Source organism: Crocodylus siamensis, chromosome 3, assembly GCF_052110815.1.
Source record: "Crocodylus siamensis isolate JL-2025a chromosome 3, ASM5211081v1, whole genome shotgun sequence".
In the NCBI taxonomy this organism is placed as follows: domain Eukaryota; kingdom Metazoa; phylum Chordata; order Crocodylia; family Crocodylidae; genus Crocodylus; species Crocodylus siamensis.
Window position 1 is genome coordinate 119,489,904 of NC_143397.1, and position 14,044 is coordinate 119,503,947.

Below are 14,044 nucleotides of genomic sequence, written 5' to 3' on the forward strand. Positions count from 1 at the left end.
AACTGCTTACTTGGCAGTAAGTTACTGTGCAGTAAATGCGCATGTAGATGTGCCCCTCATCTTGACAAAAATAATGTTCTCTTATCTCTCAGTGGAAAAAAAATCATTAACATCTATGATCCTTTCAGCTATGGCAGCAACAAATGCCCAGGAAAAAAACTGCAAGGAAAACAAACCACCCTGTTTGATACAGACTTTGGATGATGGGTTATAAATAAAGCAAAGGCCGCTTACAGACAAGTTAGCTACTCAGTGATAATTGACTATGTGCACACTCTTACCTGAGGTAAACACCAGGTAGCTTACCCCTTGAAATGTGGGGAAGGAGCATACACACAGGCAATTACTAACAGGTTATATGCTCACTTTTTATTTTACCTTGTAACTTGTTCATGTAACTATACCCTTTGATATATTTCATATAAATAGTGCCATTACTCTATCAGTCACCTCTTTCTAAGGATGACATTTTCATGATACCTGATTGGTGACCACTCATGTAGGTATGTCTCACTGACTTCAATGAGATGTTACAATGGAATAAAGACTCGCTTGTGAAAAGGCTGCAGTTTGGCTCATAGCTTGAGTAAGCATAGCAAAGTCAGACCTGACTATAACTTTCTCTGAATGCTCCAAGAGCCAGGTCTCTAAAATCAAAACATCTACCATTCCAAGGACTTACTGCTTATCCAGACAAAATATATCTGAGCCCAAAGCAGCAAATGCCCCCTAAGCTTTGACACGTCTGCAGCTGTCCCTCTGCAGTCTTAAGAGGATAACACTTGTACTGATTTACAACCTGATCATATTTAGATTTAACATTTTCAAACTGAAATCTGAAATACTGCACAAATTAATTACAAATTCCCAGATGCCCACTCACCCAAGTATACAATCTCATTGCATCTATTAGTATGCACCTAATCACAATCCTGTTCTACATTGCTCAAGACCCTGAAAACTAGTAAATGCAGGAGATGGGCACTTCCTCCTCACTGCTTTTTGTGCCTTGGTCTTAAGTGTCAAATGATGGTGTGCTACAAAAGTAGCCAGAGGATTTGATACCTAACAGGTAGAATACTACCTAGCCCAAAACTATGTTTCAATATCACCCAATTCTTTTTACATTTTAACTGTTGCCTCTTGGCTATTTGACAGATCTGTAGCTTTTGGGTTTAAAATGCCATTTTTTTTCTCTTTAAGAGCCTCACTTTTTCTTCCAAGTATAGTTCTATTATGCCTGAGCACTAAACTTATTTTATTAAGCAAGAAGCGTTTCCTGAGTTGTGTTCACGACAACTTACATGGCAAAAATATCTGCTGATCTTTTCGAAAAGAAAATTTTGTTAAGACCATGACTTGAAACAATATTTAAAAAAAGATGTTTTAAAAAAAGAATCTGTACTTTAATTTCAGTACTAAATGGTACGTGTTCACTTATTCACATTTATTTATTTCAGTTCATTTTCAGCTGAAATCGAACCCATTTATAAAATTTAATATTTACAGTTACAGAAAACATAATCATTTACCTGATGACATCTGTCTTAGACCTTCTTCGTTTCTGCTCCCTCTCTGGTATAAGGTGCCATGTGAAAACCAATCTCCAGTCAAACCCACCAATCTGTGGCTCCCCAGCATTGCCCAAGTATTCAAATGTATTCCAGTCAATAACATCAATAACAGGACATACAACAGCTGACTCCTCTTCGCCAATTCTAAGATATTTTAAAAAAGGAAAATAATGTTATTTTGGATGCTATTAGGAATTTCTATCATAAATTAGAAATCTTATGATTGGAGAAGTGCTTCTTAATACACAACTTTTGCAGTACAAAAAAGAAAAGTTACTGACTGTAGTAACTGTGTTTCCGCACATCCACGTCAGTGTGTATTCTAACTCTGTAAGACTACTTGTACTGGTTGTGACACACTGCGGCAAGGTTATATTTATAGTAAAGACCTCTGGGTCAATGCTGAGGCTACACCACTGGAATAAGAACTCATGTCAGCAGAGCTTTCTGCACATTGGCTGCTCCTTCTTCCTATCCCTTAGTACAGTACCATGTGGAGCTTGGTGGATTCATATGCAAAGGCTTTGCTCTGCTCATCCTTCCAAAAGCTCTTTCTCCACCATCTGCTTTGCTGTTTGGAGAGGATGCTCAGTGCCTGACTTGGGCAACAAAAGTATCTCTCTGCCAGCTGTCAATTCTTAAGGTTGCCTCTGGGCCAAGGGTGCCAGTACCGAATTTTCTCTTAGCAGGATCTTCTCCAGACTAATGCTAGGCCTTACCTGCCTGTTAAACTGGCCAATGGATGACACTGGCTGTCTATTAGAAGGCTTGTGGAGTTTCCTTAGGGACTCAGAACTTTCTAAACTACAGCAGAAGATGGTGCTTTGGTTTGCACTTTGTGCCTTCCACATTCTACTTGAGAAAGACAAGTGTATTCAGCACTGACAATATGAGTCTTCCAGGCAAAACAGGCAGCTGTCAAGAGGCTTAATATAACCATAGGATCAACATGTTTTAAAGCCTGAAGGGTTTCATGCATACCAAGATCAGGGGCCTATGCAGAAGCTGGAAAATAGGGTTCTGAGCACTTGAGATCTGCTCACACAAGTTGGATTAGTTCATGGTTGTCCAATATGGTAGGTCAGAAGCAGTCTATAGTTTGAGCTATGAACTACAAGGGGACTGGACACTAGCCAGATTCCACTCTGCTCCCATGGGAAGAACTCAAGAAGGGTCTTGATTGCACTGTTCCTTATGAGAGCAGGAAGCAGCACACACAAGCCCAAACAGACCCCTCTTACCAAGCCTTTTGTCTAGCACATGAGGTGTGCGCTAGATCCACCATAGGATCCATACTGGCACAAAACATGAAGAACTGAACGTTTCTCCATCCAGAGCAGGAATGTTTTCCTGTGTATTTTAAAAAGACACATGAGCATAGTGACAAAAGAAATAAGATATGCAAACAGTAAAACTTGGCTGGTGGGGTTTTTTTTTAAGTCAGGATTGAACCAGTTGATGCACAATATATCCAATATACAAGTGAGAGACTCAGCTATGTTCCTAATTTGTCCCATCCTCAGATAAAAAAGGTATGAAAAAAGCCTTATTAAGTTTACGTGCACAAGGCTCTCTCTGTAGCTAATTGCCTTCCATACAATTTCAGCAAAGGGGAAAAAAGAAAATCTCAGACTACGTGTCCAAAGTCTTTCCCAAGACTGCCATCTAGTGGCTTACCTAAACTATATAGCAATTACTGTCTAGACCAGTGATTCTCAACCAGGGTGCCTTGAGATCTTTTCAAGGGTGACACAGGGCACCCACAATGTTAGCACTGTTAGAGTTACAAATGTGATTCACAAGATAAATCCAAAGATTTCAAACAGAAATCCATAACTGTGTTCTTGCAACAGAAAAGCTGTTCTATTATTTTTCTACAGTAAAGAGTGAAAAACTAAGAGCTGTCATTTTCCAAGTGGTGCCTTGAGTCTAAGAAGGTTGAAAACCACTGGTCTAAGCCGTCTGCCCATACTTAAAGCTGTTTCTTCAGTATTCTGCTTAAAAGAAGAAAAAAAGAAGCACACAAATTCCTGCTTTCTGTACTTCTTTTCTCTGATGCTTTCCATCTAATCTGGTCAATTAATCTACATCTGGGAATGTCTCCTTGCTAAAAAGGAGGCTTATACCCAGTGGAAAGAAGGGGTCATCACCAGGGAGGGCTATTCTGTAGTTGCTCGGAGATGTAGGGGGGCAGTTAGGAAGGCCAAGGCAGAGATGGAACTGGGACTAGCTTCCCAGATTAAGGACAATAAGAAGTCTTTTTTTAAATACGTAGGGGGTAAAAAGAAGGTCCCGGGTAATGTGGGGCCCTTGCAGGATGACATGGGTAACTTGGTCATCAAACCAGACGGCAAAGCTAACATGTTTAATGATTTCTTTGCCTCCGTCTTCCTAAGTAGGGACCAGAACAGCCACCTCCCTGCTGGGCCCCCCTCGGGCCCCGGGGGAGGCACACCTGGGCCACGGGTTAGCGAGGATTTAGTTAGGGAGCTTCTGGAGGGGTTGGACGTATTCAAGTCAGCCGGCCCAGACGATCTCCACCCTAGAGTTCTAAAGGAACTGGCCGGGGTCATTGCAGGACCCCTGGCACAACTTTATAAGCACTCGTGGTGCTCTGGTGAGGTACCGGAGGACTGGAAGAGGGCCAACGTGGTCCCCATCTTCAAAAAAGGCAGGAAGGAGGACCTGGGAAACTATAGGCCGGTTAGTCTCACCTCGATCCTAGGCAAGCTGCTCGAGAAAATTATGCTGGCACACAACCAGGAGGGGCCAGCAGGAGACTGCATGCTTAGGGGCAACCAACATGGGTTCATCAGTGGCAGGTCCTGTCAGACCAACCTGGTGGCCTTTTACGATCAGATCACCAGATCGTTAGACGCAGGGGTAGCAGTGGATATAATCTTCCTGGACTTCCGGAAGGCTTTTGACACTGTCTCTCACCCTGTTCTCATTAAGAAACTGGGGAGCTGTGGTGTAGACACCCACACAGTCAAATGGGTCGCCAACTGGCTGGAGGGCCGCACCCAGAGGGTGGTAGTAGATGGGTCCTTCTCAACCTGGAAGGACGTGGGCAGTAGGGTCCCCCAGGGCTCGGTCCTCGGGCCCGCACTGTTCAACATCTTCATCAGCGATTTGGACGAGGGGGTAAAAAGCACCCCGTTCAAATTTGCTGATGACACTAAGATGTGGGGGGACGTGGGTACATTGGAAGGATGCAACAGGCTACAATCAGACCTCGACAGGTTACAAGGGTGGGCGGACGAGAATAGGATGGGTTTCAACACAGACAAGTGCAAGGTGATGCATCTGGGGAGGAACAACCGGCACCATATCTACAGGTTGGGGAACTCCCCTCTTATCAGCACGGAGGTGGAAAGGGATCTGGGGGTCATCATTGACACCAAGATGAACATGGGCCGGCAGTGTGGAAAGGCAGTCAGGAAGGCCAACCGCACCTTGGCATGCATCCACAGATGCATCTCGAGCAGGTCCAAGTAGGTGATCCTCCCCCTCTATGCGGCATTGGTCAGGCCGCAGCTGGAGTACTGCGTCCAGTTCTGGGCGCTGCAATTCAGGAGGGATGTGGACAGCATGGAGAGGGTCCAGAGGAGGGCCACTTGTATGATCAGAGGACAGCAGGGCAGGCCCTATGAGGACAGGCTGCGGGACTTGAACCTGTTCAGCCTCCAAAAGAGAAGGCTGAGGGGGGATCTTGTGGCCTGTTATAAACTAGTCAGGGGGGATCAGCAGGCATTGGGGAAGTCACTGTTTCCCCAAGCACCGCCAGGAGTGACCAGGAATAACGGTCACAAGCTGGCAGAGGGTAGATTTAGGTTAGATATCAGGAGGCGCTACTTCACAGTCAGGGCGGCTAGGGTCTGGAACCAGCTTCCAAGAGAAGTGGTGCAGGCTCCTACCCTGGGAGTGTTTAAGAGGAGGTTAGATGAACATCTTGCTGGGGTCATATGACCCCAATATTCTTTTCTGCCATGGCAGGAGGTCGGACTAGATGATCTGCTCAGGTCCCTTCCGACCCTACAAACTATGAAACTATGTCTAGAATTTCCCTTGTACAACTATGCCCGAGGAAAAATGTGTAAGAAGTTAAAAACAATCAGGAAAGGGGTCTTGTGGGCAGATGTAACAACTGAAGCTTTCCACCAAAGGAAAGACATACAGTCCTTATGCTGTTCCCAGCTAGAACATGTCAAAACACGGCCGCTCTTCTAGTGTAGTAGGGGAGACTGCAGCAATCTGCTGCTCTGCTTTACACTCCTCTCTCCCTAGAATCCCTGCTCCCGACAGAGTTGGGATTACAGCCCCCTGTCCAACACTTGTGGCCTCCCAGGAGTTCTTCCTGAAGCTAAGCCCTCCAGGTCCAGTCCCCTCAAACTCTTTGGCTAAGAATGGGAGAAGAAAGATAAGAGTCTCAGTGGAGGCCCACCTGTGCCTCAGGACCCAGAGCAGGACCTGGCAGCTGGCAGGTTGCTTGCCTTGACTCCCCTCCCACCTCTATTTCATAGATTTCATAGACATTAGGGCTGGAAGGGACCTCGGGAGATCATCGAGTCCAGCCCCCTGCCCAAAGGGCAGGAAGTCAGCTGGGGTCATAGGATCCCAGCAAGATAAGCATCCAATTTACTCTTGAAGGTGTTCAATGTAGGTGCTTGAACCACCTCCGCTGGCAGACTGTTCCAGACCTTGGGGGCTCGGACAGGAAAGAAATTCTTCCTTATGTCCAGCCTGAAACGGTCTTGCAGGAGTTTGTGACCGTTCGACCTCGTCATCCCTTGGGGCGCTCTGGTGAACAGACGTTCCCCCAGATCCTGGTGGTCACCCCTGATAAACTTATAGGTGGCCATCAGATCACCCCTGAGCCTACACTTTTCCAGGCTAAAGAGTCCCATGGCTCTCAGCCTGTCATCGTAAGATCTGTTTTCCTGACCTCTGATCATGCGCGTGGCTCTCCTCTGGACTCTCTCAAGCTTCTCCACCTCCTTTTTGAATTGTGGGGCCCAAAACTGGACGCAGTACTCCAGCTGCGGCCTCACCAAGGCCGAGTACAAGGGGAGAATGACGTTCCGGGATTTGCTCGAGAAGCATCTATGGATGCAAGCCAGCGTTTTGGTCGCTTTACTAGCCGCAGCATCGCACTGCAGGCTCATGTTCATCTTGTGGTCAATGACGACCCCCAAGTCTCTTTCTTCTGTAGTGCTAACCAACGTAGCACTGCCGAGCCTATAAGGGTGCTGCAGGTTTTTCCTCCCAAGGTGGAGAACCTTGCATTTTTCGGTGTTAAACACCATCAGGTTCTCATCTGCTCATTTGCTGAGCTTGTCCAGGTCAGCCTGGATCACCTGCCTGTCCTCTGGCGTGGATGCTTTGCCCCAAAGTTTGGTGTCATCGGCGAACTTGGCCAGTCCACTCCTGACTCCAATATCCACATCATTAATGAAGATGTTGAACAGTATGGGTCCCAGGACAGAGCCTTGAGGGATCCCACTGGTCACAGGGCACCACAATGAGTGACTGCCATCAAGCACAACCCCCTGGGTCCGACCACGGAGCCAATTTCCCAGCCAGCAGATCGTGGTGGAGCCAAGGCCACAACTGGCCAGTTTGGCCAAGAGGTGATCATGGGATACCAGATCAAAAGCTTTTTTGAAGTCAAGATATATGACATCAACCTCTTCTCCCTTGTCCAGGTGATAGGTCACCTGGTCATCGAAGGAAATGAGATTGATCAAAGAAGACCTACCCGCAACAAACCCATGCTGGCTATCCCTTAGAATGTTAGCCTGGGCCAGTCCCTCAAGGATGGCCTCCTTAATAAACTTTTCTAGGATCTTCCCCAGGAGAGAAGTCAGGCTAATGGGCCTGTAGTTAGCCGGATCCACTCTCCTCCCTTTCTTGAAGATCGGCACCACATTGGCCTTCTTCCAGTCTTCAGACACTACACCAGAGCGCCAGGAGTTTTCAAAGATCCGTGCCAGGGGCTGGGCTATGATGCTCGCCAGCTCCTTGAGTACCCTGGGGTGCAGATTGTCAGGGCCAGCTGACTTGAAGGTATCCAGCTTCTCAACGTGTTCCTTCACGAGGTCAGCATTTATGGAGGGTAGGGGATCCCCCTCACCCAGATTTCCCTGTCCCATAGCAGGCATGGGCATCCCGTGTGACTGATGAAAGACTGACGCAAAGTACCTATTTAATAGGTTGGCTTTTTCCTGGGCATCAGTTGTCAGTTGCCCCATCTGGTTTAGCAGGGGTCCAACATTGCCCTTGCTTTTCCTCTGGCTCCCCACATATCTGAAAAAGGACTTTTTGTTGTCCTTGATGCCTGAAGCTAGTTAGAGTTCAGTTGCAGCCTTGGCTTTCCTGGTTTGCTTCCTGCAGGACCGGACCAGCGCGGAGTAATCCTCCTTGGAGGTGAATCCCGTCCTCCATCCTTTGTAGGCTTTCCTTTTTAGCCGCAGGAGGTCCGCTAGGTCCCTGGAGAGCCAGGGGGGCTGCTGTGCCTCCTTGCTGCCTTTCCTACGTGTTGGGATAGATTTAGCTTGTGCATTGAGGATCGCTTCCTTGAGAATCAACCACTCTTCTTGAACTCCCATCTCCCTGGGGTCATGGTCCCTGAGGGCCTGACTGACTAGCCTCTTGAGCTTGTCAAAGTCGGCTTTTCTGAAGTCAAGGACTTCTGTGTTGCTGACTGACTTGCCCGCTTTACGGCGGATGGTGAAGGTGATCAGCTCATGGTCGCTGTCACCCAGCTTCCCATCGATCACTAGGTCGCCGATTAGGTCATCCCCTCTAGCCAGTACCAGGTCGAGCAGCGCTTTGCCTCTCGTTGGCCCATAGACTTCTTGAGTCAGGTAGAGGTCATCCACGCAGGAGAGAAAGCTTTGCGACTGCTCGGATTTTGCTGAGTGATCTTCCCAGGAGATGTCCGGGTAATTGAAGTCACCCATGACAACCAAGGTCCTGGAGCAAGCGGCCTCAGTCAGTTCCCGGGCGACCTCCTGGTCAAGCTCAGGACTTTGAGTGGGAGGTCTGTAGTAGACCTAGCCAAAAGGGAAATGCTCCAAAATAGTACTTCATGCAAGGAGTGACTATTTTGACATGTTTAAACCACTTCAGGAACATTTAAAGGGCTTGTGTGTTTGTGTACAGTGGGCCTTTTGAAATATTTCAGAGGCATTTGAAACATTTGTTTTAATTGTTACATGGGTCCATGCCTCCAAAGGACAGTTAAAAAAAGAAAAAAGAAGAAAAAAAGAGAAGAAACATTTACAAGAGGTTGCTGGCTGGCACAGCATCTGAACAAGATCCGGGGGTCATGATACACCGGAAGATGAATATGAACCAACAGTGCGATGAAGTTGCCAGAAGGGCAAATAGAACTGTGGCCTGCATCAGCCAATGTATGGCCAATAGTAGGTGCTCCTCCCTCTGTACTTGACATTGGTGAGGCTTCAACTGGAGTCCTGTGCCCAGTTCTGGGCACCGCACTTCAAGAAAGTTGTGGATAGGCTTGAGAGGGTACAAAGAAAGGCAACCTGTATGGTCAAAGGCATGGAGGGTAGGCCCTATGAGGAGAGACACCAGGAACTGGGCCTATTCAGTCTGAGTAAGAGAAGGCTGAGAGGTGACTTGATAGCCTCCTACATGTACATCAGGGTAAGCATTAAGAACTAGGGGAGCAACTCTTCAGGAAGGCACCTCAAGGGAGGACAAGGACCAATGGGCATAAATTAATAGCAGGTAAATTCAGGCTAGACATAAGAAAAACCTTTTTCTCTGTAAGGGTCACCAGAGTCTGGAACACTTCCAGCAGAGGTGATGCCATCACCCTCCTTGTAGCCATTCAAGATGAGGCTGGACAGGCACCTTGTCAACCTTGTCTGAGCCCAATAACTTCCAGCCCATGGCAGGGGACCAGACTTGATGATCTTACAAGTTCCTTTCCGGTTCTATGATTTTATGATTCTATGAAATTTGGCTAAAGAATTTGAGCCAACATCCCACTGAAATGCATTATAAATGCAGGAATTTACCAAATGAACATTTTTCTGTCAAATTATTAGGGGAGTATTCAGTATACATGTACCTTTCCAACAGAGGCTCAAGCCATCCCTCATGGCATTCACAGTGGCAATCAAGAAATGTCAAAACATCGCCTTTTGCTAGAGAAGCTCCCAGCAGCCGTGCTCGAACCAATCCTTCTCTCTTGTTTGCGCGGATAAGACGTACCTTGCGTAAAGCAGCCACATAGTTTTCCAGTGTCTCCTTTAGATGTTCTGTAACAAAAAGGATGATCACTACAGCATTGTATGCAGCATGTTAGGAAACGCTACCTTTTCATCAGTGTATTACTACTAGTGCTGTGTGCTCTGACCCCAACTACCTCTAAGACCTGGCATGGCCCTCATGCTTTGACAGGTCAGGGAAACAGGTGGTATAAAACTCAGGTGGACAAATTCATGATTTATTAATTTCTCTAACTGGTTTGCTAACTGTTAGAAGCTGCTCAGATTTTAGAGATTTCTTTTCAATATAAACATTGTATATATTTCCTCAATGCTGCTAAACACCATTTCTGAACCCCCTTTATATCCCCTTTATATACAGCAAAAACATAACATCATATGAATATCAAACTGCTGGAGAAATAGCCTGTGCCATCTTTGCAACCACTGCTCCACTGACAAAATGGAGCATGCACAAGCAGAAATGCCTCACCCAGACAGCAGGCCTCCATTTAGGGTACACATACTGAAGTCACTAAAAACTTGTGCTCCTAAATGATGCTTGTCCTTTTAAAAATCATGACCTTAAAAGATTAAACCTGTTTCTGAACGTTTTGTTTTATGTACGAAAAATAATAATTTCACAATACCTTTGTTATAGTATTGAAAGCCTAAGTAGCTTTTCATTCTTACCTTAAAAACAGAACTGATGAAATATTAACTAAGATTTTATATTACTAAAACCTACATTTAAAAAACCTTATAACTTTAGCCCCAGATGCTTCAAACAGTTATGAACAAGCCCAATCTAAGTATAAAGTAGTCTTACTGAAATCAAAGGAAACTATTCAGTTGAGGAAACTATATACCAGTGGAAGCATTTTTAGGGTTAAGGTCTTAAATTTTCAGTGTTTGTGGGACTTTTGCCCATGAATGGTTTGCTTCCAAAAGCAGCTTTTTGAATGGGAAAACAGAGTGCACCGGCATAATGTGGAACACTTACATGTGGAAGTGCACTGGGATAGCCTTAATCAAGAGGCTGGAAGTCCTTTCTAACAGGTCTAATACACCTGCCTAGGTATCCAGGGTTCCTCCTCTAAGTTGTTGTTGAACAAGCTGAAAATGTGATCTACTACCATATCAGAATAATTCACTGAAATCACACACATGCTTTTATTTCAATGTTCCTAAGCAATATGCCTCAATAGCTACCATACCTAGGTACCACCAGGCTACAACATCCAGCAAGAGACATACTGGCCCATATGTTCACGTTTAGAGGGGACTTTGGGGGTTGGAAGTCAAAGGACCTGCTGGTAAATTTCTCTTTTTAAAAGTGGCATAGCTGAAGTCACAATCCATTTCTTATCTGTGTTTTTGTAGAGATAAGGAAAGGACTGAAAAGCAAAAGAGTGATTTCTAGTGGACAGGAGATTATTCTAAAAACAGATTAAGTTTTGAACTGATTTAATAATTTCTAATGCAACTGATAAGTTTTATCCTTAATCGGCACCTTGTTGCTATCACCATCTGTATAGCTCCAGCTCACCTCTCCAGTCCCAGTTCCCACCTTGTGAAGGAGTGAGATGATGAAAAGGGACATCTGAACCTGATGAATCCCCTTCCTATTTCATGTTGTTTGCGTGCTGGGGGAAAGTTAAAAGCAGAGGACAGATTCTCTGCATTTTTACTCATTTCTGGTGCCTAAAGCACCCAGAAATCCTGCTTGTGCTTTGTGGCTCAAAGATTGGGCATGATCAATCACTCTGACTATGAGCCATGCACATGTCCATTCAACATGCGGGAGCATCTCCAAACGTAGAGAAGGGAATGGGAGTCCCCCTTCCATGCTTGTAGGCACACACAGGGAAATCTCTGCAGGTGATTCCCAAGGCATTCCTGCAAGCATGAAGTGGGGCAGAACTCAGAACCATTTACTGAAATACGTATTTCTGTTTTCCCAATACTGATGTTGCATTAATATGGTTAATTTATCTATGTATATGAATTCTAGACAAAAATAAATTCTAGCATGTGTACTATCATATATGGAAAATACCTGATTATGCATTTGGAAACATAGATTGTGTTTCAAAATACATATTTTAATTAAAAAAAGACAGTGATAAATGCTTTTGCTGATGTACTCCAATTCAAAAAATTCACTGAGCAGCACTCAAACCTAGATGTGACAATATAGTAGAACAATATATTCAGAAATAAGCCATGGAAAAATAATAATAATGAAAAAATATAATTTAAATTTATTCACTGGTTTGGATATAAAATGTTATAACTATTTCATAAACCTTCACTGTGGCTTTATGAATTACCTGTGTTTGGAGTTAAGCAGTGGTTAAGAGAAAGAAAAGCAATAATGTAAAAGCAGTATAATACTATCATGATAATGGGGTTTCCACTTTATTTTTTCTTTTTACATACCACTCTTCAAGTGAATTTCACATAATAGTAATACCACCCACCATCTTTTCTAGTACCGTAGCAATATAACCCTTAATTTTAATAACATATTCCATAGAAAAGTAGAAAATGCTTTGAAGTTTTACATACATTCAAGTCAATACCAGTAATTTTAGTAAAAGTTCACAAAAATAGGTGATCTTAGTAGGATCTCTCAAAATCTTGAAAGATTTTTTTAACTGTTACTTATAAATTAATCTAAGGCCAATTAAACTTATTTGACTACTGCACATTCATTTTAACAGTATGCCAATACTGTTTCATTAGTATAATATTTACATGCAGCAGTTATAACTATTCATATCCCTGTGATCAGGCTCATGAGTACAAGGCAACTTCTAATACCTTTTGACTACCCATTTGCCTACCTACTATCTAGTGTAGTTCCTACTACTCTAATACAAATTCTCAACTAAGGTGCTATGGCACCTTGGGGTGTCTTGATATACTTTCAAGGGTGCCACAAGGTGCTACATGACGTTAGCTCTGTTACGTGTAAAGATGGTTCACAAGATAAAACCAGAGATTTCAAACAGGAATCCATAGTGTTAAATACATTCTGACCTGCTGTGATCTTTCCGAGTTCTTTGCAACAGAACAATTGCTGTATTATTTTTCCTCTAGTAAAAACAAACAAACAAAAAACAACAAGTGGAAGCCAAAAGGGGGCATCATCAGAGGGGTGCCCTGACCTGCTCTCATATCCAGTATCTTCCCAGTCCTCAGCTGGTTTTTCCCTCTCTACCTCACTGGACTGTTCAGAAGTACTATTCTTCCCATTTTAAACATTAAAAACAAGACTCAGAGCAGTGGTTTGGCCAAAGGCCATGCAGTGTTTGAAATCTGTCTTGGAGGCAGCATGGGAATTCAGATCTCCAAAGCTCAAAGTTAATGGCAGAACCATTAATTTATCATTCCTCCCAACAAACCAAACAGGCCTCTAAACTTGATAGTTAAAACCAGTGCACCAGACTAAAAACTGACTTCCAGTTAAAATAAAAAATTGACTTCCAATTACATTATGGAATACTTTTAGAATTTTAGTGTGCTGTTACTAAATCAGTATTCTTTCTATTCTTGTAAACATGCTTGCAGGGAAACTCATTTATAGAATAAAATGCCTACCTTTGTCACTGTAATCATCCACAAGAATAACTTCTTCTAGCAGAATATCTGGGGATGTCTCAAGAACACTGTGAACTGTTCGCAGAAGTGTTGACCAAGCCTCATTGTAGAAAGCTATTATAACAGAAGTTCTGGGCAATTTATAATAATCATATTTCTTCTCTTTGCACCTGCAAATACATTTAGAAAAAATATGAACTCTTCTGTACAGTTACAGAAAAGAATTATCTAATTAAGATCATGTACATCACAAGCTATTTTTAAACAAGAAATATTAAAATATAAAACGACAGGGTTATGCAGTGTGCTTAGCAAAGGAGCTATTGTTCAGGAAAGTCCAACTTTCCCCTCCAATTTTTCAACAAGGATTCAACCAACCACAAAAAGACATCCAGACATCCAAAAAATTAGGTAAAGGTGGCTTTGCTTGATAGAAAATTACTTCAAAATAATAATAAAAAAAGAAAACAAAGAAGCTAAATGGTGACTGATGCCTGGAGCACATAACAGTTAAGATGATTTTAAGAAATAATAGCAAGCATAATTTACTACAATTCAATTAAATTATGCCCTGGAGGCTAAATCTGAAGGAGCTAGAGAACAAGTGTAAGTGTAAATGTAAGA

At 43.7% G+C, this 14,044-nt stretch overlaps 1 protein-coding gene across 1 annotated transcript in view; it reads right to left on the reverse strand.

The window, feature by feature from the left end:
* Positions 1–14,044, reverse strand: part of GALNT12 (polypeptide N-acetylgalactosaminyltransferase 12) — an 83,623-nt gene that overhangs the window by 50,446 nt on the left and 19,133 nt on the right. Inside the window, exons 2-4 of the mRNA XM_090039097.1 lie at positions 13,421–13,590; positions 9,676–9,865; positions 1,533–1,718 (exon numbers count right to left, since the gene is read on the reverse strand). Coding sequence (XP_089895223.1) covers positions 1,533–1,718; positions 9,676–9,865; positions 13,421–13,590 — 546 coding nt within the window. The remainder of the gene's footprint in view (positions 1–1,532; positions 1,719–9,675; positions 9,866–13,420; positions 13,591–14,044) is intronic.